Here is a 23,169-nt window from a genome sequence, read left to right as displayed (position 1 = left end):
TGTTTCAAAAATTCTTTATAGTTTAAATCTGCTCTATAACTTTGATACTTTTTGGAAGTGGACTTTTTGGGAGTTAGATTTTTTTTCTCCAAGCACCACATTATTCCTCAAAATTAGTAATACAATCTCATAACTAATTACCTTGTCTTTACTCAGGTAACTGCATGCCACTAAAAATTATGTATTTCTGAATCCTTACTATGCCTTTCCTCATTTTACTTGTCAATACTTCCTGAATTTGTTCACTTACTGCTAAATTTCAGGCAATTTCCTGATGCGCAGTGTTTCTCTATTTCATCTACTCCTGTCCTTAGTTTTCAGTTTCTTTTCCCTCCCTGTGAACCTCCTGTGAATGTTTTTGGGTGGTTTTTAATAAGCACATTGTAATGGAACTGCAAATTAGATGAGTCCTTATGTTAACAACAGATAACTCTGATATTATGGGAAAAAGCTCATGAGAGAAGGAAAGACAGCTACCTAATTTATCAATGGCTGCTAAAAGAGAAAAAAAAAAACTGGCTAAATCAATTTTTCATTTTCAGACAATTAACTAACAGTCCCTCTGGTGCTTTTTGTGATTTTGTGCAGTGTTTAACTTCCTGGAATGTCTTTCTGCACAGGACAATTTTCCTGTATTTTGCATAAGAAATTCAAAAAGAATATTGGTTATTTTTCATTGGTTTTCTTGTTGGAGAAACACAGAGTGCCTCTCATGGGTCAATATCTGAATGTGCATTTATAGAAAATAAAGCTCACAATGTAGTTTATTTCTAAACAAAGCAATGTACTGGTCTTGTTTCAGATAAAGAATTTTGCAATGATCCCATTGTTTTCAAGCCCAGATATCCAGTATGTTTTTAGGTCAAGACCTCCATACCAGTTCTGTGTTTGTCTCAAATTTGGGACTAAAAACTTTTCTCTATTTAGGAAGCTGTTGTATTTTCAAAGAGTTCATCTTGTTTATTTACAGCAAATAGGAGCTGACAACTCCAGAAGGCTTTTCTTGTCATCCCTCCTGGTCTTACTGACTATTCAGGAATCCAGGAAGATCACAACACAGACAAGCTAAGAACAGTCTCCATTGCACACAAACCCCCTGATGGCACAAACAAGCAGCAAAATATCATGAAGAAATTTCCAAGTAAAAGTTCTCTTTCAGGGTAGATCTATAATTTCATTATTTAGAACCCTTATTTGGTCTGTAAACTGATAGTACACCACAGGATTAACTCTCTCGTTGGCTGAGATTCACACACATACTTCTGTTAATGCTAACTTGATGTGTATGTCAATTCCTGCCATGTGTAGTGGCAGAACTCACTGTTCTTAATGGTTGTATCTTCGCTAATAAAGAAGATGCAATATTCTAAGAATATTGTATCAGGAGTCGATAAATTAATTTAACATTTATTCAATTCAAATGGTGAATTACTCTTGCACCACTAGTTCATCTTTCTTCCTCTTGCATTCCTTGGAAAAAATGCTTTCTGCTGTCCCCCAGACCTTTCATGGTATAGTACGGTTTTTTACAACTTAACAAACATTTTGTAAGTTACCTTTGACAAAACAGCCCAATATAAGAAAACAAAAAAAATCTTACTTGATTTTATAGCGTATCTTAAGGACAAGCCGAAATGCCCAACTCAAAGATCAAGACTGCTAACTGTTAAAAGCCAATCCTAAAATTTCAAGGAAAAATTTCTCCATCAGCAACTCCCAGTAAAAGGTTCTAATTCTAGTGAACAGAAGAGCACTGAAGAAACATGTCTGGAGACAACTTTGTCACTAATCTTAGAATAAGATCCATAAAATTCTCCAGAACTGTATGCAAGGGACAGATTTTAGAAACAGATTTTATGCTGTATTAATTATGGATTGCACACATAAACCAGAGTTTGTTTTTCTCCTTGAGATGCCACAAAAATTAAAAGCAAAAATAAATTATTTCTCAGCTGATAAGTAGCTAAATATAAGATTTATGTTAGTTGGTGTTGTGTAATACTGCTGGCCTAATTCCAGACACTAAACTCTTCAGCTGTCCCTCAACAGGTGTAAAGTGGTTTCACTAACTTTTTACTTCTGCAAAAACACATTAGAACTATTTGGAGACTCTGAAAACCTTGGGTATTACCATTCTTAAGGACTGAAAATCATGACCCCGCCTTGACTCTCTTCCCTTCATAACTGCAACTACCCACCCAAAATGATGCTCAAATGGACAACTATCAATGTCTCTGTCAGCCTGCAGAACTATCCTCTGATGCTATAAACACATGTAAACTTTTAGCATCAGCACTGAATGACAGGTCCCGTGAGTGAATATTTAAAAGCCCAAATTTCTTCAACATCTCCCACTACTGAACTAGTCAAAAAATTATATTCCAAAAGCCTGGGACAGTGCCACCAGCACTGTTGAGAGATTTCTTCCCTGTGCCTGCCTTGGTAGTCAGAGAAGTCCTGGTCTGTCAAGCGCTCTGCAAGGTCTAAGTCTATACTACCGATTTATTAATTTGAATGCTAAATTAAATAATAAATTATAAATATATATAAGCGCCGTGCCCAAAAAATCTCTTCTAGCCTTGCACTGTTTGTAGTTCACAGCTCATTTTGAGTGCCATTGTCCAAAAGCTTCAGAGGCTTAAATTAACAAATGTTATGTCTGCCAGCAGAGGGAGCCAATTTTATTCCATTACATCGTGAGGGAAACATTTTTGAACAGGAACATTCCTGGGTTTTTTACATTTATCAAGTCAGAAAATAATAAAATATAGTAATTCTTCAGTAACATCTGTATAGCATGATTTTGAAGGTCTCTGTGACCCATATAACTTTATTATTTGAATTTCATATGAGAGTAGGAATAAATTTTGAAACCAAGTCTTGTGGCATCACAAGACATACACTTCTTCCCCTTTCTTAAAGAATCCATTTCTTCATTTATTCAATTATTTTAGACAGTAATAAAGAACTGTGCTAATCACTTTTGATAAATAGCATATACAAAACAAGAACTCAGAGCAGCTTACTTTACCACATTTAAAGTTGTTATTATGCTTGTAACAGGTCTGCTTTTTGGTCCAAGAGGATGATGGAAAATCAGTCATTCCTTATTATTTATTACATTCTTAGATTTTTTAATTATACTTTAATTACACATGGGTCAGCAAAATGCCTTGAGTAAGGATCAAATGTGCCTCCTTTCATACCACCTGACAAAAAAAGATCTTTTCTATGTGCTGATTTACAATATAACTAAGCTAATAAAAATATTTTTCATGCAGAAGCAAGTAATAATATTGAATAGCAGACTGCGTCACATTTTTATGTGTGAATATATATATATATATATAATTAAATGAAATTAAAGTTTAGTCTAAAGGGAATGGCATTAATTTAGTATCTAAAAAAAACTGTATCAAGATGAAATGCTCTGTGGAATGGAGTATTATCCATTTAGATTTTAAGAAATAATGACACTAATCAACTAATGAAGTGTGTTCTTCTATATTCTTCATACAATCTCCAGGCTTTATTTCTCATGCCCTCTAAGCCCTTCACAGATATTTATTCCCATGTGTTTTTCATCCTTTTCCTCCTTTTTTCTCCACTTTTTATTCCCTGTGGAAACTATCTCACCATTTTCATTTTCTGCACTGAATGCTTAGCTTTGACTCTGAATTCGTCTCAACCACAGGCAGCTGAATTATTTCTTCGAATATTTATGTTTCCCTAGACCAAAAATGTCCTCTGGCTGTCATTTTTCACTGCATATGGTGAAAGAGAAAGAAATAGACAGGATAAATATAACCAGTGCAAGCAAATTTGCAAGTTTTCTTAGATTTATAAACTTACACGAGAAAAGGAACAATGGGGGTTTTATATAACACCTAGAAGAATGTGGTCCCATTCTTCTGACAATGTAAAAGTATTACTGCACTTTTAACTGCAACTGTTTGGTCACAATTGAATTCTTGTTTAAGATCTCCAAACAAAAGATGAAGGTCAAATCCTGAGTAGTAGAACTTGTGTGGGATATTGCCAGATGTCTCAAAAAAACACCCATTATCAGTAGATGAGCAGTATCTACAGAGCCAAGGCCTTTTCTGCTTTTGGTAGTGCCACACTGGAGAGCAGACTGGGGGTGCATGGGAGACTGGGAGGAGACACAGCCAGGACAGGTGACCCCAGCTGACCAAAGGGACATTCCAGACCATATGGCATCATGCTCAGTGTGTGAAGCAGGGGATGTTTGGAGTGATGGCTTTGTCCTCCCCAGTCACTGTTAGGTGTGATGGGGCCCTGCTCTCCTGGGGATGGCTGAACACCTGCCTGCCATGGGAAGCAGGGAATTCATTCCTTGTTTTGCCTTGCTTGTGTGTGTGGCTTTGCTTTCCCTGTTAAACTGTCTTTATCTCAATCCATGAGTTATCTGGCTTTTATCCTTCTGATTCTCTCCCCAGTCCTGCTGGTGGGGGACTAAGCAAGTGGCTGCATGGGGCTTGGCTTCTGCCCGGGCTGAAACCACCACAATTTCCAACAGAAAGCTCTGAAAGATGAATATCACACATTAGCCTTGTCTGGCATTTGGATGCAGAATAGAAAAGCTGCAGCAGCACAGCACTGGAAACACATCTAATTAAATAGATTTTATACACTTTATTGTAAAAAGCAATATGCTGGAACACTGTGTATGATGGAGGGCTGAACCGTATTTTACTTGCACTCAGCACGTGGAACAGACCGTATGCCTAAGTTTTAAAAAGCTCGCAATTTTTTTGGTTGTTTTGGGGGAGAGGTTTTGCAACGTGTTGGCTCACACTGTGTGAAACGCACCATCACTTCGTCAGTGCTGTTCTTCGGCTGTTTGGAGATCTTACACCGGGTAAGGAACCAAAGGGCAGGCCACAAGAAAGAAACAACCCGGGATGACAGAAAACTGACCCCCAGAAACCGGTTTAATGGCTCGCTGTTTGAAGCTAGTTAGCATTATTTGTGAGGGCAGAAATACTTCATCGGAAATAGACAGACTGGAGTTAAATTCTACATCTTAACGCGTTTATCAAGGGATTAATGGGGACGACTTTTGCACCTCAGCATGCCGGTGCGCCTGAGGAAGTGCGAGGGCGGCCGTGGACGCGCCTGGCCTGGAAGGATCAGTAACGCGAGACGGCAGCCGGGCCAGCGGGATTCCGGAACGCCTCCCAATGGATTTGTAGAAATGATGAGGCAGTAACTGCAGGGCGCTGACCCCAGACACGCTGGGCTGAGCTCCGCCATGGCTGCCCAAGGAGGGAACGCTCAGCCCAACGCGCTCCCCGCAGCGCACGGCAGCACGGCAGGGCAGAGAACGGAAGGCGGGTGATCCCGGCGGGAACCCGCGGCAGCGCAGCCCCTCCTGCGCGGCCGAAAGGGCGCAAGCACTCGGGCCCGGGGCCGGGCGAGGCGGGGCCGCCAGCACCACAGGCCGCTCCCCGCGCTCGGCCCGGCCCGCCAGCAGCGCGCCTGCGCCTCCAGGATGCGGCCGGGCCCGGCCCCCGCGGCGGCGCTGACGGACGTGGTGAGTCCGCCCCTCCCCTGCCCTGCCCGGCCCGGCCCCCGTCCCCATCCCCCGGGAGTGGATGGATGGGTGGAAGACCAGGGAGGTAGGTGGTGGGTGGGTGTCCTGCCTCGGCGGGGAAGCGCCCCCGCTCGGGCCGGCGTTCCCGCTGCCGGCTGGGTGCTCGCCCGCCGCGTTTGGGCCTCCGGCCCCCGGGACACCTCGGGGGGAGAGGCGGAGGCCCCTCGGTGCCCTGCCTGCAGGGCCCATGCTCTGTCACACGGGGGGCGTGGTGCCTCCGCACTGACCCCCTGCCATTCTCCATCGCCCTTGGCGAACTCAGCTTGCCTGGCTTTAGTCAGGGATTTGTTGGAAGAGGTCATCATAATGGTGCGAGGCTCTTCTCGGTGGTGGACAAGAGGCACCGGGCAGCACCTGATGCCCGAAGTTTCACCTGAACACGAGAAAGAGCCTCTTTACTGTGCAGTGACAGCACTGGAACAGATTGTCCAGAGAGACTGCAGAGTTTCCCTCGGTGGAGATTCTCAGGAGCTGTCTGGACACAATCCTGTGCGGTGTGTTCTAGCACGACCCTGCTTGAGCGAGGAGGTTTGGCCACATCACCCTAACACCAAGGCTGTGGGTTTGATCTCCATCATGGGCCATTCATCTACGTGTTGCACTCATTGTCCTTGTGGCTCCCTTCCAACTCAGAAGATTCTGTGGCCCACTGTGCTCCTTTCCAGTTTCACCCACACTGTGATTCTGTGATGTCCATGATGAGCCACTATCAAAACTGGCTCCTTTGCAGAGCTCTTTTTCTTATTCATTAACATTCTTCTTGCATCGCTATAATTCGAATAAAAACATATGTTACATCAACCCAGGCAAATATTTTTTCACATTCTGGCTGGCACTTTTGTGGGTCCCACACTCCAAGACCTTCTTAAAGCAGATAACTGTGTTATCTAAAATACTTCAGGATTATGCTTCAGGAACCAAATTTTTTCTTGGCACTCCAGAATCACTGAAACATGAAAATCCTTCACCAGCAGATAAACTGTAGTAGATTATTATATTTTAACAGCCATGCATATTTTGTATATTTCTCTTTAGAATGCTTTTAATGGAAAGAAAATTAGTCCTATGTTTTGGGCTTTTTATTTTGTGAGTAGCAATGGCATTGCACATGTAAGTGTCTCATATTTTGTAAGCAAACAGTAGTCCAATAAGTCTTTCCAAAGGGTCTTAGTATAATTATTTTTACAGATGCTTCGTGGTTTTTTGGAGCATTTAAAGCTGTTAGGCATTCCTTCTGTGGACTGTTATACTGAGCAATACCCACACTCATCTGTCACCTTTTGTTCCTCTCTGTACTGCCACAGCTGGTTTTGTTTGGTACATTGAATGTGATTGGGGATTGATCTGTCTGAAATAATCCTCTCTAAATAGAAGAGTGAAGCATGAGCTCTGGTGAAGTTCACGTTAAAATGTCTGCAGTGAGTAGTTATAAGGACACACAGCAGGGACTTTGGAAGGGAGAGTAAACAGCTGGCTGGTCTCTGTGGTGGCATAAGCAGCTCTCCTGTCAAATGTGAAACTCAGTCTTATTTCTAGAGGTTGGGTATGTCACACACCCCCACCCCCCCTTTGTTTTTTTTATTTCCCTGAAAGTATGATTTCCTAACTAATGAATGCATACTTATGGATGTGCCTAATTACCTTTCTGCTCAGTTCTGCCCTTGCTTTACTTGAACTGGAAGAATAAATATTGTATATATATTTATATATATGTGTGTGAGTGTAAATTATGGGAAACGTGACATTTGGATTAAAACAATGAGAAACAGTGACATTTTACCTAAAGTATTCCTGTATGGTAGAAATATAGAATTATGGCTTTTTTTGTTGAGGTAGGAAATGTGTTCCAAGGTGTAATTGAGGCGCTGGTTGCAGGGACTGTGCGCTGCTGCACCACTCACTTCCCTGTTTATTCACTGGCCTTCTGTAACCTGAGCAGCTGCAGTAATTGCTGGTGTGCTTGCACACTGTGGTATAACAGCAGTCAGTTGTGGCTTGAGAGAAGGCATGTTGAAATGGCTGTTCATTTTCCTTGCTTCTTTTTCTCCTTAGGCAATTCTAGAAGCTATGGATATACTCTTCAGAATAAGAGGAGGCTTGGATCTTGCATTTCAGCTTGCAACTACTGATGGTGTGTCTATAAGACTAATAGATTTACTACTTATATGAACTTTTATTAAGATGCTGTTTATTATATTTATTTTATTGGCATTTTAGCAGATGTTAAGTGCTTCTTCACAAATCTATATAGATTATTCTTTTATCTCCATAAATTTTCTGATGCTCTTTTTCCATCCTAGGTTTTTTGTTTTAATTTGAAATAAACTTTACGTTGACATTTTAACTAATTTCATTTGCATATACTTCTTACTTATGGATATGTTATTGGGATCACTTTTTAGCTTGAAGCTGAAGTTGACCCTAAAACTCTAAGCAAATAACTTCAGAATAACTTCAAAGCAATGAATTATGTTATAATGGGATTGTATTTATAGTGCTGTTTTGAGACTGTGGTCTAATCATTCCAGGAGAAATAGAGAAGGGGAACAAGCCAATGAGTCACTCTACTGAATTTAGGCAGGATTGGCTACTGCAATTCCATGTGATGGCAAGGGACTAGTCAAAACAATTTTATTAAATTTTATTAAATGTATGCCCAGCAGCTTTAAAAAAATGGTGAGAAAATTTTTGGGCTAATTAGATCCTTACTGTGTTTCAGAGGCATCAACAAAAAAGGCATTAGGATATGTTTTCAGTGATCTTGAAAACAAACTGTCCTCAGAGGTTCTTGTATTCAGAATTTGTCACAGTTCAGTCTATGTGTGGCCTAACAACGGTATGACCACGGTTCCAGAGCTGACTGATGAGTCTGCGTGTAAGGAGATAATGCGATTTATACAGTAAGTATATTTAAAAACTGGGGGGGATGGTTAACAGATTAATTTCATATTATAGAGATTTCTCTTTCTGTTAATAATTCAGATTTGATCAAGATGATGAGACCAAACGAAAGCTTGGAAAAAAAAAGGATAAAAAGTTACAGGATACGGTATGTTTCTAATACATAAAACAAATTGTCATTTAAACATTTTAGACTCATCCTCCCTCGGCCTTTCTGTACACAAATAGGCATTGACTTGACTTTAAGGAATGCTTTTAAAAGTCATTGAGACTCAATATGAATGCAGAAATCCACCAGTGGTAGATCACCACATGGAAGCTTTTCTTTACTTGCTTTTTTTTAACTCAAGTATTTAATTACTGACTTCAGTACCAAATACCTGCAATCTTACTTTTGCCTTCTTGTTTCATGTGTAGTTGGAGATGTAATATTGGTGTCTTTATTCTCTGCAGCAGCAGATAATCAATGTAGACCTCATGTTGGAAATGACATCTTCATTAGCTGCTTTGGCTCCAGTTATTGAAAGAGAAAAGAAGGAACACCACTACATAAATATGACATTACCAGTTGATGTTGTTGTATCTGTTTCTCCAGAAGAACCATGGGGAAAGTAAGTGTTATCCTGAACTTGCAATTTTCCAGCTTAATTTCTTGTTTTTCTTGAAATAATGAAGTAAAACTATAATTTACCAGTTTAATGAAAAGTATATAGTATTTTTGTGATGTAATTTTACCTATGTAAATAAAAGCTCATGTAGACAGCTGTTAACTTCAGTAATCTTGAGACACGATCCTTTTGCTGTCTATAAAAAATTCAGTTTATCAATGTCTGACAGATTTGATATCTCTTAACTATTGCTTAGCAAGGAATTGAGAAAGTCAGGAAAATGTTCTAGAAATTTTTGTATAAAAGTGAGAAGTGTATTTGTTGAGTCTTTGTAATCTCAGCCATAAATTTTGGGCTGCAGCTGGATAGGTACAGATGGAAAACATTTGAGTTTGCCTATGTATTTTTTCCTTGCATTTTTTCCGAATGACACTAAATAGAGTGGATAAAATGAAAAAAAAAAAAAAAAAAAGTCATATATTTCATTTTTATTTTGGCAAATGCTTATGCTGATTGTGTTTCTGATGTGAGAGCAGGGCAGCCACATTTGGGGGACTGAATCACTAGGGACTCATTTCTGTGTTTATACAAGCTTTGAGTAAGGCACAGTTGGGCTCTGCCTTTCCCTGTGGGAGCAGAAGCATTGAAGAAGTACAGTCATCTGGCCAGGTCAGACATGTATTTAGGTATTGTATAACTACAGCTGTGAGAAAAATCACTGCTCTCCTTTTGAAATATTCTCCCTTTTACTTTGCAGGGTACAAAATCTCCTAGTGAAAGCAATTCATGGGCAATTAGCTGACATGGAAAGATGTATCATGAAATACATGAAAGGCACATCAATTGTGGTACCAGAACAATTCCATTTCATGTTACCAGGAAAAAATCACCTCATAACAGTCTCATATCCTACGGGTATTTCAGATGATCAGCTGGAAAATTACAGAAAGGTAAAGCCAACAAACCATAACAGAACCTGATCTTATACTTTTATTTTTAATTGCTGTAGTTGAAGCAGTGGTAAGGCTTTCCATTTAATCAATGTAGAAAAAATACTAGAAGATACTGCAGGTTTTTAGACTTACTTTTATTACAGCCAAAGCAGTATACTGAATGTGGAAACTTGATTTATTAGAAGTTATTTTACTGAATCTACCAGGTCTCATTTTTGTAAGGGAACAACAGAAACTTTAAAAGTACATAAAATTAGGTATTTGAATTTCTTTTTTTTTTTTTTTGTTCTATGGTAGAACATCAGTTTACTTTTGGTGTTTTACTGCATTCAGGTTTTAACACGTGTCTTGAAAGGGTTAGTATTGGGGATTTTGTTTTGGTTTCTTTCTTGGGGTTTTGTGGTGGTGTGGGGTTTTTGTCTGTTTGGAGGGGTCTGGTTTTTGTAGCTCACAGGTGACCAGGCTTAGTTTTTGGCTTGTTTGCCTTTGGGTTGGCACATCTAGAAAAAAGAAAATGAATGAGGTGGAAGATTGTTGAGATGTGGCAGTCCTTTCAGATTGAGACTGATGCCAGTCCAGGTCACACAGTTTCTTGTACTAAGAGCAGGGAAAGAATATTCTGCAGCTTAGAGGTATAGAAGCTCTGGGGACTTTTTCTGTGTGAACCATTACTGGGTGTGTAAAACCCAGTCTAGCCTTGTGTTTGCAGAGGCCTCAGGCACTGGTGGCTCTGCCTGTGTTTCCTGCTCTGTCTGCTGTTCACTCTTACCCACTGATGGGAAGTGTTACTGCAGCTCCTGTAGCTGGGTTCAGTGCTGGGTCATCTGCCTAAAATGTATTACCTGTGTTACACACATTATCCTAGATGATCTCATCATGCCTTTCACTCTTAAGCTCTGGGAAATAAGATAATATATCTCTTTAAATGTGGCTGCTGTGTGACAAACAGAGCTTAAGAGATTTTAAAATAGACTGGATCTGCTTGAACCATAAGCCCAGTATCTTTACTTTGTCTCAGTACATGTTACTGTGTGCTCCAATATCAGTTAAGATTATAATTTGGTGTGTGTATCTATATTACTGTGTAGATAAAACTGTAATCCTTTTTTGTGATGATGTGTTTTATCATGCTTTCATAACAAACCTGTTACTCATGTTATGTAACAGGACTGCATAAAGTAGTGGGCCCTTCAGATGGGAGGTAAGCCTGCATGAGCTTCACTGGGGAGGTGAGATCTAGTAGTAAACATACCTCCTGAATGTTTAATTAACCCTATTTTAATAATTTGCTAAACTGTGCTGTTAATAGTATATGTTTATTGCTGCTTACAATGTGGTCTTTCTTTTAATCCTAAATTTGAATTTTGTTTCTTATTTTTATTTGAACTTGCATGTAGGAATTGCATGGGTTATACAATCTGCCTTGTGACAGACCATATTTCAAGAGAGCAAATGCTTATCATTTTCCAGATGAACCATATAAAGATGGATATCTCAGAAATCCACATTTACATCTTAGTTCACCTGGCATGGAGTCTGGTATGGTAAGTTTAAATTGAAACATTTTGTAGAAAGTACGTTTTTATTTAGAGATTTTTTTTCTTGAAAGAAGTACTTTAGATAGTCAGTGATGTGCAGATGAGAAAGTGAAATAATTGCCTTGACCTTTTAAGCAAAAGGGCTCCTCTGCACAAAATGGCATTGCTTTAATTTGCTGTATTTGTCCCAAAGAAATTGGATTTTCTTGGGAAAATAATGTTCAGGTTTATAGCATGTATTCTAAAAAGTTTCTCAGAACCAGGATGAGAAACTAAAACTATGAACAGAGAAGTTTAGAAGACAAAACCAGGTGGAGTAATCATGTGTGAGTTATGACCCATTGAATCTTCCAAGGATTTGCAGTTCCCAACTGAAAAATTTACAGTGCCAGGTCATATGACTTCTCTGAAAACTGCTGCACGTGTGATGAGATGCCTGTGTGTTCTCCCCTCCTGTGCAGGTTTATTTGGTACAAGGTGTATACAGTTACCACCACTATATGCAGGACCGCATGGACGACAGTGGCTGGGGCTGTGCCTATCGGTCTCTGCAGACAATCTGCTCTTGGTTCAAGCACCAAGGCTACGTGGATAGACCTGTACCAACACACAAGGAAATCCAACAGGTACAGAACATTTAAGGAGATTGTTTTATGCATATTTGTCTAGAAAGGTTGGTGTAGATTGTTCTTTAAATATCAAATTCATATATTTTAGAAGATATCTTTTGTCCCTTAGATTGGACTGGTGGTTCTGAATTGTTTATCTGTGTCAGGTGACATTATCTGTACAAATAAGATAAATTAAAATAGTCTTTTAAATGTTGCCTTGGATTTATGTTCTATTAGAAGCTGTGATATGACATTTTCACTGTTTTTGTCAAATGAAAAGAACAAAGAACCCAATGTGTCATGCTAAAATCAGTTTTAAAACTGGCTGTCATATTCAGTGACAGCTGGATTAGTTCCCAGATGCTACACAGAAATTTACTTACAACTTCTGCAACTTTGCCTTTGACAGTAGTGCACTTTTCCTGATTTTTGAACTCTCCTTCACTTCTTTTTTTTCTGTTTTAAATTTAAATGTATACCTGAATATGTTCATTTCTGTTATCAGCACTGAAGTAAAACTGTAGGTTTGTTTCTAATACCCATACTTGGGTATGCCTATCAAGGAATACTGCAGATACCTTCAGTCTTCTAAATATAATTCTTCATGTTACATTTATTTACTGAACATTTTTAGTAAAGTTTAATTCATTCCATTAAAAAACATTTATCATATGTAGCAATGATGCGAATACTAAAGGAAAAACCACATTTCCTGAACGTTTCTCAATCCACACCTAAATGCTATTGAAATCTGTGCACTTCTGTAGCATTTTTAGGCATCTGAAAGAGGGCAGTAGCCTGCAGAAGACCTTTAAGCTTTGTGTCCCAAGCAGAAAAGGCCCCTCTCAAATGCTGAACGTAACATAAGCCTCAGAATGAAGAAGAGTTTAAAATAAACCATGACCTTTGACATGAATCAGTAGCCTCTCCCTCAGAGCACTATTTTATGGATCCTTTCCTGAATGCTTTGAATAGAAATCCAGGCCTTTCAGACTGTGAAGTGGCTTCTGCAGTGTGCAAATGATGCACTCCATTATTAAAGAGTTCAGTGGTTGCCCTCCCATAAAGTCTGCCTGTGGACCTGGGGTTGTAGTCTCTGCTCATGGACACAGTTCTGCATTACTATCAAAGGGACATTTCCAAAACAGAGCTGCAGTGGATGAATTCAGCATCCATTGGTCTGCTTTTGACCAGCTAGGTTCAAAACACATGCCTATATAGATAAAGCAACTTTGTTCACAAAAAATTTGCTCCTATATGTTGTTGATATTTGGTTTTCTTCCTCATGATGTTGCAAAGGCACTGGTTGATGCTGGAGACAAGCCTGCAGCATTTGTTGGGTCACGGCAATGGATTGGTTCGATTGAGGTGCAGCTTGTTTTGAATCAGCTTTTCGGAATAACATCCAAAATATTATTTGTCAGGTAAGAATCACTACCTGTTTCGTAGCTTGGTAGTTGCTGAAAAGGCTGATTGCCTTAAAGTACTAATCATGATTACAGTACATGGGAGAAGAGGTATAATTAAAGAGATAATAAACCTTCTAAGGGTTCCTTGCTCATTAACTCTCTATTCCTACCTTTAGTTGTGTTAAGTACTTGCAGATGAAGGTGGTGTTAAATTTCTTGGGGGCTGGATTCCAGTTGCTATAAATTGCTTAATAATATGCAAATTGCCCACTTTTATAAAGCTGTGGTCTAACTCTTCCACAAGAAATGGGGCTCCCATTGGGTGTGCTTAATCTATAAATTCCTTCATGATATGCAAACTGATATGAAATTCAGCCTATTCCTTTGCACCAAAATTTTTGATGCAGGCACACAATCTGATGTTCACAGAGAACTGAATGTAGACTGACAAATAAATTATTACTGTGGCCACAGACCTAACTTGTGAGTTTAGGATTGAGGCAAATTGTTGAGAAGTCTGGAAAATAATGTTCCCCTTTTTGCATTTGTGTGACAAGCAAAGCAAGGAATTTGTTTCCATTCTGACAATCTAATGCTCTCATACGATGTAGGACCCTACAAAGATATTTGAGACAAAAAGAATAGTCTTTAGCATTTATCAGAAGAAAAATTACCATATTTTTTACCATTTAAGCAGCACTAAGTCAGCACTAAGCACACTGATAAAACTGAACATTTAATAAATACAGTGAAATTAAGAACACACAGTAACTGTGTGTATGAAAATATTAATAAAAATATTTCTCGTGTGTTATGTTTATTTAGAGTAAATTCACACTGTAGATGATCTAAAAGAGCATGGTGATGGGGATCCTTAATGTTAAGAAAATAGTTAAGGTCTTCAATATTTTAATCTCTTTTTTGTTCCAGAGCTTGTACTTGCAGATGATCCACCTATTATTTATAGCAGCTATGACAGGCCCTGCCAGTAGGAAGATTTTTATTCCTGCATATGAGGATATAGAATACACTCCTTTCTGAACTGGGTAGGATTGCTCATAGTGCTGCTACTAGGGAGCACCAGTTTTTCTCAGTGTTGTGAAAAACCAACATCACTACCATGCCAGGAAGAGGAAACAATCATTCAGATTTTTCAGCTGGTCACTGGCAGTAATAGCATTTTTGTCTTGGGCTTATTTCCAGCTAGCATCTCTAATTATTTATGGAAATAAGACTTTACAGCTGCACCAGCAGCACCGGTACTGGATCCATTATAATAAATACACAATTTCACAGTTTTATATTCTGTCTGCATTTAATCCATTCTTTCTACTTGGGAAGTAGGCACACAAACTTTCACTGGGTTTTAAAAACATTAGCCACTATATAAAGAAATATGAAGACAAGATATTAAAAATTTCTGTATTAATTTCCTTGCCTAGCAAATAGACTTTGTATTAGAAAATGTTTTCCAGATTTTGTCAGGAAGTTACACAAGAATAATCCAAGTGACTTTCTAATCAGTTATGTATGCAGTGAATGAGTATAATGGATAATTAGAGAAGTAAGCCTAGTGAGAATGACAAATCTGTTATTGTTTTTCTCTACCTAGCCAGGGTTCTGAACTAGCATTGCAGGGAAGAGAGCTTGCTAATCATTTCAAGACTGAGGGAACTCCAATTATGATTGGTAAGTGCTTGAGTGTTGAAGAATGCTAATGAAAGTGCATGGCCTTCCTGTGCTGAATTTCATTTCAATTAGAACCCATTTAATTTACTGGGCAAGAGTTAATCAAAACTGTAGATGAATTAAAAATGACGATTTTCCCAAGGTAGCCTCGAAAATTATACAGTTTAGTCTGGTTGGTATATCTCTATTCGGTATTTCTTTCAAGCTACATATTAAACATGGTAACCAAAGTCAGTTTAAAGGGTGTTTTTATAAATTGCTATTAAGTCAGAACTTGAGCTGACTTCCATTCTCGACAGGAGTAGAACTTCACAGAGCTCCCCAAAACTTCCCCTCAGGCAAGAGTACTGTTTATTTGGTTTAGATGAGAAGGGTATTATCCAAATTTGCTTTAAGACCAGTTTTAATAATCTAAAATATTGGTATGATAAGAAGTGCCATTTTTAAAAATACTGTGATATTATTTGAACTATTTTTTTTCATGCTGTGTTTTAGGAAATTAGTAATATTGAAATTATTATTTTCAACTTTAATAACATTAATATAAGCAATTCTGCAGTCTGTATTTGTAATTCCATAATACAGTGTAACTTTCTCGAAACAGAGGTGCCAGAAGTTCAGACTTTGGTATGGTGATGGTTTGGATTAGGTATTAGGAAGAAATGTTTCCCTGTGAGGGTGTGAGACACCAGAACAGGCTGCCCAGAGAAGCTGTGGGTGCCCCAAGGCCAGGGGATGGCCCAGGGCTTAAGGCCGGGTTCAGTGGAGCTTTGAGCACCTGGTCTGGTGGGAGGTGACCTGCCCATGGCAGGGGGATTGGACCTAGGTGATACTTCAAGTCCCTTATAACCCAAACCATTCTGTGATTCTATTAAATATTCTTGGCCTTTCAGCAGCCTTTTTGTCTGAATTCCAAGAATGTAGAATCCTATACTGAAAAATCTTTTAGTCTGTAACTTATCTTTCCCTGTAATGCTCTTGTGTAGGTTGGTTTTATTTTTATTGTCATTGGAGGGCTGGAGATGAGCTTTTTGAGGATGGGGTTTGGGGATTGTTTTTCCTTGTATTCTTCCAGAGATTTTGCAATCCCTATGTGCTGTGTGGAGTTACTACTACAGTATTGTGGGGATGTAAAGTATTGCATATTATCTGAAAGAAATATGCAAAAATTGACCTGTGCCTATCTCATCAAAATATCCCCTTTTTCTGTTTGCAGGCTGGGGAAAGGGAAATCAGAATTTACTATTCTGCCCCTGATATTCATTGATGTAACTTAGTAGTTACATCAATGACAAACCTCATCCAGGAATTTCTTTTCTAATTTTAGTCATTTTACCACCAGGAAATTTTGCTGATTTTTTTCCTACAGTTAGGTTTCTTTAAAGGAAAAGTGAAAAAGGGTGTTTGATATATTCTTGACTTAATCTGGTGGAAGTGTTGAGGATTTAACCTGCCTTGCTGACTTGGAAGAAATTTGGGAAATACATTCTCTACTTATTTTAGTTACTACAACTAAATGTCAGTTAGATGTAGTAAAGATACATTGTTTAATAATATGAAGAATCTTGTATCAGACACTGTCAGAATTATCTTGATACAAGCTGATCAGTTAATAGAAGGTGTTCTTGTACATTTATTTAACCCTTGCACATCAAGTCAACCCCAATGAAAAAACCTCAGCAATCTGTGTTTCTCCTATTTTAGGTGGAGGTGTTTTGGCTCACACAATATTAGGGGTGGCTTGGAATGAGACTACGGGGCACATAAAATACTTGATTCTAGATCCACATTACACTGGAGGAGAAGATCTGCATGTTATTTTGGAAAAGGTGAGGCTTGATGCACGTGTATACTCACACATTTCTGTATATCCACATATTTTGGTATTAAACAAATAAGTCTAGCCAGCTTCTCCATTCCTTATGGAAGAAGCACTGACCCCAGTTAACCTGCATACTGCAATATGCTAAGTAAGTTTCTGAAACTTAGTGTCTTTGGAGATGTATCAGATCAGCGACTACATCAAGTACTATAAAGCAATGTTCTTTATTTTATATGAATTAATCTGTCTCTCCTTTTACCCAGGAGTATATACAAAAAATGTGTTTTGTATTTTGAGTAAAACAGAAAATTCTGTTCAGGCTGAAGGATGCTCTAAATGAAACAGAAGATAATTTATTTTAAAAGTTATTTTAAAAATCTAACACTAACCCCATTCTCAGATCAGGCCTTGAACCATATTCAGAGGGTAGGTACCAAATTGTTTTGAAAATGTGGAAAAACTCCAAAGCACTCAAGGGTGTGTAATGTCATTTCCACGTTTAAAGCCGCTAAAAGGGATGATGCAGCACATTACAAACCAGTAAATATATTGTCAGAAATGTAAACTCTAAATCATCCTGTAAGTGCTAAGTAATCAATGTCTTTTCTGTTTTTCATATTAAGTTGTGAATAGTAACTTTTATTTCTAATCTTTCATACCCTTGTGTAGGCCCAACAAAAAACACAAACAAACAAACAAAAAACACAAAAAGACAACACCAACCACCAAACCAAAAAAAGAGCTTTTTTTGTTTAAGAAACATTTTGCTGGTCTATAATGATCAAAGCTTGAAATGAACACAGGAAGAAACAATTTCCAAAGAACACATAGGACCAAAGGCTGTTACAGCTATTAGCTGTTAAGAATGGTTCAGCGGTCCAGGAGGAATAAGTGCAGAACCCACTTTCCTCAGCAAAAATGTCTAGGGAGGAGCGAAGGTGGACTGTGTGTAGCTCTTTTCTTCAAAAACACCTCCAGTAATAATGTGGTACTCTGCAAACTTAAAAGCCTTTGTTAGACTGTTTCGTTCTGTTGAATCAGGTTGAACAGCACTATTTCTGGTATTAGGAGCTTTGTTTGGGGCTGAAATATCAACTATTACCAAAGAAGGCAAGGATTCAGGATAAGAAAGGGAAACTGTGAGAATGATGATGTTTTAGAATAACATTAGCCTCTCAGGAGCAGCAGAAGGTAGTGGGGAGGTGGGGATGGGGAGGAGATGATACTTCCTAAGAACTAAACTGGGGAGGGAGGAAGGAGGAGAGAGTCTTTGTAATGTGTTTTCCATAAATGTGTTTCCAGGCATTAGAACTGTAGAGAACTTTCTGAAAATTGTCACTGCATTCTATAGACATTTGAAAATTATTCATACAGCTTAAGATTAGTATGATTAGTTAAAAAATAATAGACCTAATAGTAGCAGATAGCTTTTAAATCTACTTCAAATACTGTCTTTCCTATCTTGCTTTTCCTTGGACAGGGCTGGTGTGGATGGAAGGGCCCGGAGTTTTGGAACAAGGACGCCTATTACAATCTGTGCCTACCTCAACGACCAAATGCTATTTAAATTCGCTCTTGTCCTGAATGTGCTGAGAATGAATAGTAGCTGATCTAGATAAAACTGTCCTGTTATTTATCAAAATAATGCTTTAAGTCAATCAAAACCCTGTTGAAATAGAAATGTTGGTTGAATGACTTAAATTAAGAAAATATTTTTTTAAATGAAACCTCTAGAAATAAGAGTTACCTGCTTGGAACTGTATTCCTTACAAATGCATTTATTAGGCAACGAATACTGTGTACTTTTCCATAGCAGAACTGTAGGTTTATATAGTATTTTCCTTCTGCTAGAATCTTTATAGATTAATGCCAAATCCTTTTGTTTTATGGAGTTTTTTCATGACAAAAAGATAAACTGTCCTCTGCCTTTCAAGTTCATTAGCCAGCTGTTTTATCCATTATGAATCTGTTCAAAGGCCTTGTTTGTTGCTGGTATTCTTGATTACGCATTTTAGGAGTGGGAAAAGAATGGCTGTATTTACTGAATTTTATTAATTTTGCTATTATATTTACAGAGAAAAAAAAGCAAGAGAATTCATTTTTCCATGTTCATTTATTTACAGCTGAACGAATACAAGTATTCCGGGGGGGGGAAAAACCTCACAACATTCTTCTGTAAGAAGTAATAATAAACAAGCTTTCCTCCTTCTCAGAAGGAGACAATGTCCCAGCACACACATCTGACTGCTCAGTTTATCATCCAGTCATGGTTCTTCAGACTTCAGATTCCCTTTATTTCATTTTGGGATTACAAGCTGTTTCTTCTAGCAGCTAGGAGACAAGATCTGTCATAGAAACAAACAAAATAAGTCTGGAGCTACTTCATCAGTACATCAGTAAGAGTACCTATGATTTTTATGTGTTAAAGTAGCCTCTTAAGTGGCATTCTATATATACTGTCCATTTCCATGAAGGCCCTAACCTTAAGTACCTATGGAAATCCATTCTTACTAGGAGGCTTCTAAATCTAACTGCTCTGTGTCTAACACACACTTGTTTTACTTGGATGCTAAAAACATTTCTAAAAATATCCTGAATTGTATTAAACCAATACTATTACACACCATCTGATCTTCTCCTCTTTCTGTTTATGGATCTGGTGGTTTCATTTTCTTGTTTCTGTGCAGTTGGATTCTCTCTCTGCAAACCATGTCTGTCACTTAATGAGTATCCAGACTGTCCTCTCAGTTTCATTGTCTGAGTATGCTCAATTGTCCTGAGGAACTTGGCACATTCCAGAAAGCCATAATCCAGTGCAAGGTCTGCTGCTGTCTGTCCACTGTTGTTGCACAAGCTGAAATACAGAATTAACAACAACCAATTAAATGGAAGAATGAGCGAGCACTAATTAAATGGTAATTTATGCAGCTGCATAAAAATAAGTACTGAGAATCAGTACCAAGAAGGTTTGTCAAGGATAGCATAGGGCTCATACAGGGGGCTGGTATTAAATACAAAAAGGAATAATTATTTTAAAATAAATTTGTCATCAAACTATTACTGGCTTAGCATATTAGAAAGGCAGAAAAGGGTGAGATTATGATCAGGACTTTTCTCTCAGCAATTATCAAAGAGGTATATAAACAACAGCATGTGAGCATGTGGTCTCTGCTCCTTTGTTGTTTATGTCAGTTTTTAATACTCCTATGGATATAGTCATGCTATATTTGCAGCCTTAGCAAGTTAAATGTACTCTGTAAAATGCACATCCTTTGACACTCTTACTGAAGTTACTAAACATCACTCAACTTACTCAATTTTAGCATCACCAGCAACAAGGAGAGCAAGACATTCCAAACTCCCAACTTTTGCTGCTTTATGTATCGGGGCTTCTCCAAGGCAATCCTAAAAACACAGTTTATATATAACAGTCATTTACAAGAAGAGAAGTAGGATAAAGCTGTCTTGTTCTCCAAAATATCTGTTTATGCATACCAGTCTGTTGTGAGCTGAGAAGGAGATTAAAGGAATATAGCTAGTAAAGTGTACTTGGTAACTACCATTACATGTCTGATATATTCATCACCACAAAGTCAAGTGCTGTCTCCTGCCGTACTCATTGCTTAACCTTTGCCTTCCAAAAGATAACTTACACAGAATACTCTCTATGCAGATTAAACAGCATTCCTTAGCACCATTCAGGGATTGCTGTGACCAACAGCTTGCTACCAGCTCAGAGGTGTAAGGAATTAAACTAAGCAACACGAGTAAGAATCCTTGCATTTACTGGAAGCAGGGACAAACATTTGGAGGAAAAATAAATGCTTAGTTGTATAAAAGAATTAAGTTGTTTTGACACCTGCATGCAGCACTGTAAGTGTGAAAATTTAATTATACTTTGCAAGTTAAGTTGCTAATGCAATATAGACAGGATTTCTGGTTCATGCTAGAAGTAGAATAAGCAACCCCAAATATCTCACACAATACAACTGAGTATAAAAAAAATGGTCTCTTAGATAAAAAGTGTGTAAATAATATTAAGTGGATTGACTGACATGCCAATGAGAAGTGGAAGCAATAAAATGTATGTGGTTTTTACCTGTTGGTTCAAATTCGCTCCTGTCTGCAGTTGCCAAAGTAGGAAAAAAGCTTCACCACCACAAGCAGCCAAGTGAGCTGGAGACTGACCAGAAGCATCTGCAGGTGCATTCACACCGGTTCCTGTCTCAAATAAGTTGCTGAAACTACCAGACTGAAAAGAGATATCAAAAGAAAAAAACAAATGTTACTGCCAGTGTAAGTCACGGCAGGTCTCAGAACACTGCATCACAGCAAAAAACATTCCCCTTGCAAATCTTTCATGTTCCTTGAGACTGCCTTTTTTTTTTTTTTTTTTTTTTTTTTTAAGAGCAGTGCAAGAAAGACTTTTTTGGCTTTTAATCTCTTAACCAGAAATACCGATCGACAGCGGCAGTGCCCCAACATTAATAACAGCAGCAGCTCCAGGCAAACTACACCTCATCACTTCCGCAGCTGGGCTCCCGGTAAGATAAAAATCACAGACAGACCCTCCCAAACCTCACCTCACCTCTGAACTGCAGTCCAGCATCAGCATCGCTGCCCTTTGCCGGGCGCGGGGCTGTGGAGCCGTGGGGCTGCGGGGCCCCGGGGCTGTGGGGCAGCGGGACCGTGGGGCTGCGGGGCTGCGGGGCTGCGGGGCTGCGGGGCTGGGGCCGGGGCCGAGGCGGGTCGGTCCGCGCCCGCCTCCCCGGCCGGCCGCAGCGCCGGGCCCGCAGCCCCGCCCCGCACGTAGGCAGCGGCGGCCGCCGCCCATTGGCCGCGCCGGGGGCACGGCGGGGCCGCGGCCGGGCCGGGCCGGGGCGCGGGGCTGGCGGCGGGGCGGCCATGGGGAGCGGGGCCGGCCGGCACGTCCCGCACACACTCGGAGCCCCGGGAGCCCGGCACCGGCGGGAGCCACCGCGCCCTGAGCGCGGCCTGCTGTTCGCTTGGTTGTGCTGCTGCCAGGCGCGGCCTCCGCAGTGGTTCTGCCAGCGGACCTTACCGCTGGCTTGGGAAGGCAAAACAAGGCAGACTTGGGTCTAGGAAAGAAAACAATTCCGAATTAACTTAGATTCCCCCCACCCATAAGCAGGGCCATCGTCCTACCCAAGCTCTGTCACTAGGCCAAGGAGACTGGCCAGACAAGCCACACTGTGAAACCGAGCTCACCCCTTCAGCACATTACAGCAAGTTCATCAGTTTGAGCAGGACTAGAAGTGGCAATGGTAGGTCTGGGCACAGCCACCTGTTAATTTCCGCTCTAAACACAGTTGCAAAAACAGAACTTTGATTGTCATCTACATGAGCTTGAAGTATCCCAGAAAGGGTGAGTGTCCAAGGTGTACAATTCTGTTCCTTTAGCATTATGGTATTTCTTTCTGTGTCAAATACCTTCATGTTTGTTATGGAAGCTCCTCATAATCAGTGCCATCACTTAAATTGAAAATCACGTATTTAAAAAACAAATAATAATGGCATGGTTTTATTAAACTGAGCTAGTGAAAAAGAAGCCTAACACTGTTCCCTTAGGGCGTACATAGTTCTGGAATTAATTCAAAGACATTATGAAATTACCTTCTGCTTCTCCTTTTGGAAAACTAATATAAATTATTTTAGTGGAATATGAGCATATACAGTACAATTTTTAAGGGTACAGAGATCCAGATAGATAGGCTGTGATCAATTCAGCAGAATTATTTCAGTAAGTGACAGTTTTCACTTCTCATTTACATGGAAAGAAGTACACTTGTGTAATTACCAAATGTTGTATTGGGTTTTTCCCTGAACAGCTAGCCAAGGAAATTAGTTAACAAACAAAATTCCTACACTTCTAACTATGCTTTGTTAGGGATGAAATACCTCTGCACAGATGCCAGAAATCCACAGTCATTGTTTATGCAGCTTTGAAGACTCTTTTGAAAACACACATATCCAGCATTAGCTTACAACTAAATAGTTTTG

The 23,169-nt window shown here is 39.3% G+C and overlaps 2 protein-coding genes across 5 annotated transcripts; one reads left to right on the top strand and one right to left on the bottom strand.

Annotated features, from left to right (window-relative positions):
• Positions 1-4,946: 4,946 nt before the first annotated feature.
• Positions 4,947-19,081, top strand: UFSP2 (UFM1 specific peptidase 2). Of its 4 annotated transcripts, none has more exons than XM_056490062.1 (12): positions 4,947-5,557; positions 7,670-7,748; positions 8,337-8,517; positions 8,600-8,666; positions 8,975-9,129; positions 9,884-10,076; positions 11,477-11,623; positions 12,079-12,243; positions 13,528-13,652; positions 15,250-15,326; positions 17,031-17,155; positions 18,629-19,081. In XM_056490062.1, the coding sequence occupies exons 1-12, from the start codon at positions 5,516-5,518 to the stop codon at positions 18,713-18,715; spliced, it is 1,443 nt and encodes a 480-aa protein (XP_056346037.1). In that variant the 5' UTR covers positions 4,947-5,515; the 3' UTR covers positions 18,716-19,081. The 4 variants fall into 4 exon arrangements, with proteins under 4 accessions (XP_056346037.1, XP_056346036.1, XP_056346038.1 ...); XM_056490061.1 differs by having other exon boundaries at positions 8,972-9,129; XM_056490063.1 differs by having other exon boundaries at positions 5,505-5,642; positions 8,972-9,129.
• Positions 19,082-19,242: 161 nt separating this feature from the next.
• ANKRD37 (ankyrin repeat domain 37) lies at positions 19,243-21,888 on the bottom strand. The gene is made up of 5 exons (XM_056490065.1): positions 21,737-21,888; positions 21,248-21,400; positions 20,462-20,553; positions 19,773-20,002; positions 19,243-19,493 (listed from the first exon to the last, which is right to left on the bottom strand). Exons 1-5 carry the CDS (start codon positions 21,761-21,763, stop codon positions 19,480-19,482), a joined length of 516 nt encoding a protein of 171 aa, XP_056346040.1. The 5' UTR covers positions 21,764-21,888; the 3' UTR covers positions 19,243-19,479.
• Positions 21,889-23,169: the final 1,281 nt, after the last annotated feature.

Source organism: Oenanthe melanoleuca, chromosome 4 (genome assembly GCF_029582105.1).
Source record: "Oenanthe melanoleuca isolate GR-GAL-2019-014 chromosome 4, OMel1.0, whole genome shotgun sequence".
Lineage (NCBI taxonomy): Eukaryota > Metazoa > Chordata > Aves > Passeriformes > Muscicapidae > Oenanthe > Oenanthe melanoleuca.
Note: the sequence above shows the minus strand (reverse complement) of the source record. Positions and strands in the feature narration are given on the sequence as shown.

Coding starts and splice junctions, on each gene's coding strand:
- UFSP2 (XM_056490061.1), top strand. CDS start 5,516: ATGCGGCCGGGCCCGGCCCCCGCGGCGGCGCTGACGGACGTG. Junction 8,518..8,599: donor GAGATAATGCGATTTATACA/GTAAGTATATTT, acceptor TTAATAATTCAG/ATTTGATCAAGATGATGAGA. Junction 9,130..9,883: donor CCAGAAGAACCATGGGGAAA/GTAAGTGTTATC, acceptor TTTACTTTGCAG/GGTACAAAATCTCCTAGTGA.
- ANKRD37 (XM_056490065.1), bottom strand. CDS start 21,763: ATGCTGATGCTGGACTGCAGTTCAGAG. Junction 21,401..21,736: donor TGCTGGACTGCAGTTCAGAG/GTGAGGTGAGGT, acceptor ATCTCTTTTCAG/TCTGGTAGTTTCAGCAACTT. Junction 20,003..20,461: donor GCTGGTGATGCTAAAATTGA/GTAAGTTGAGTG, acceptor TCTGTATTTCAG/CTTGTGCAACAACAGTGGAC.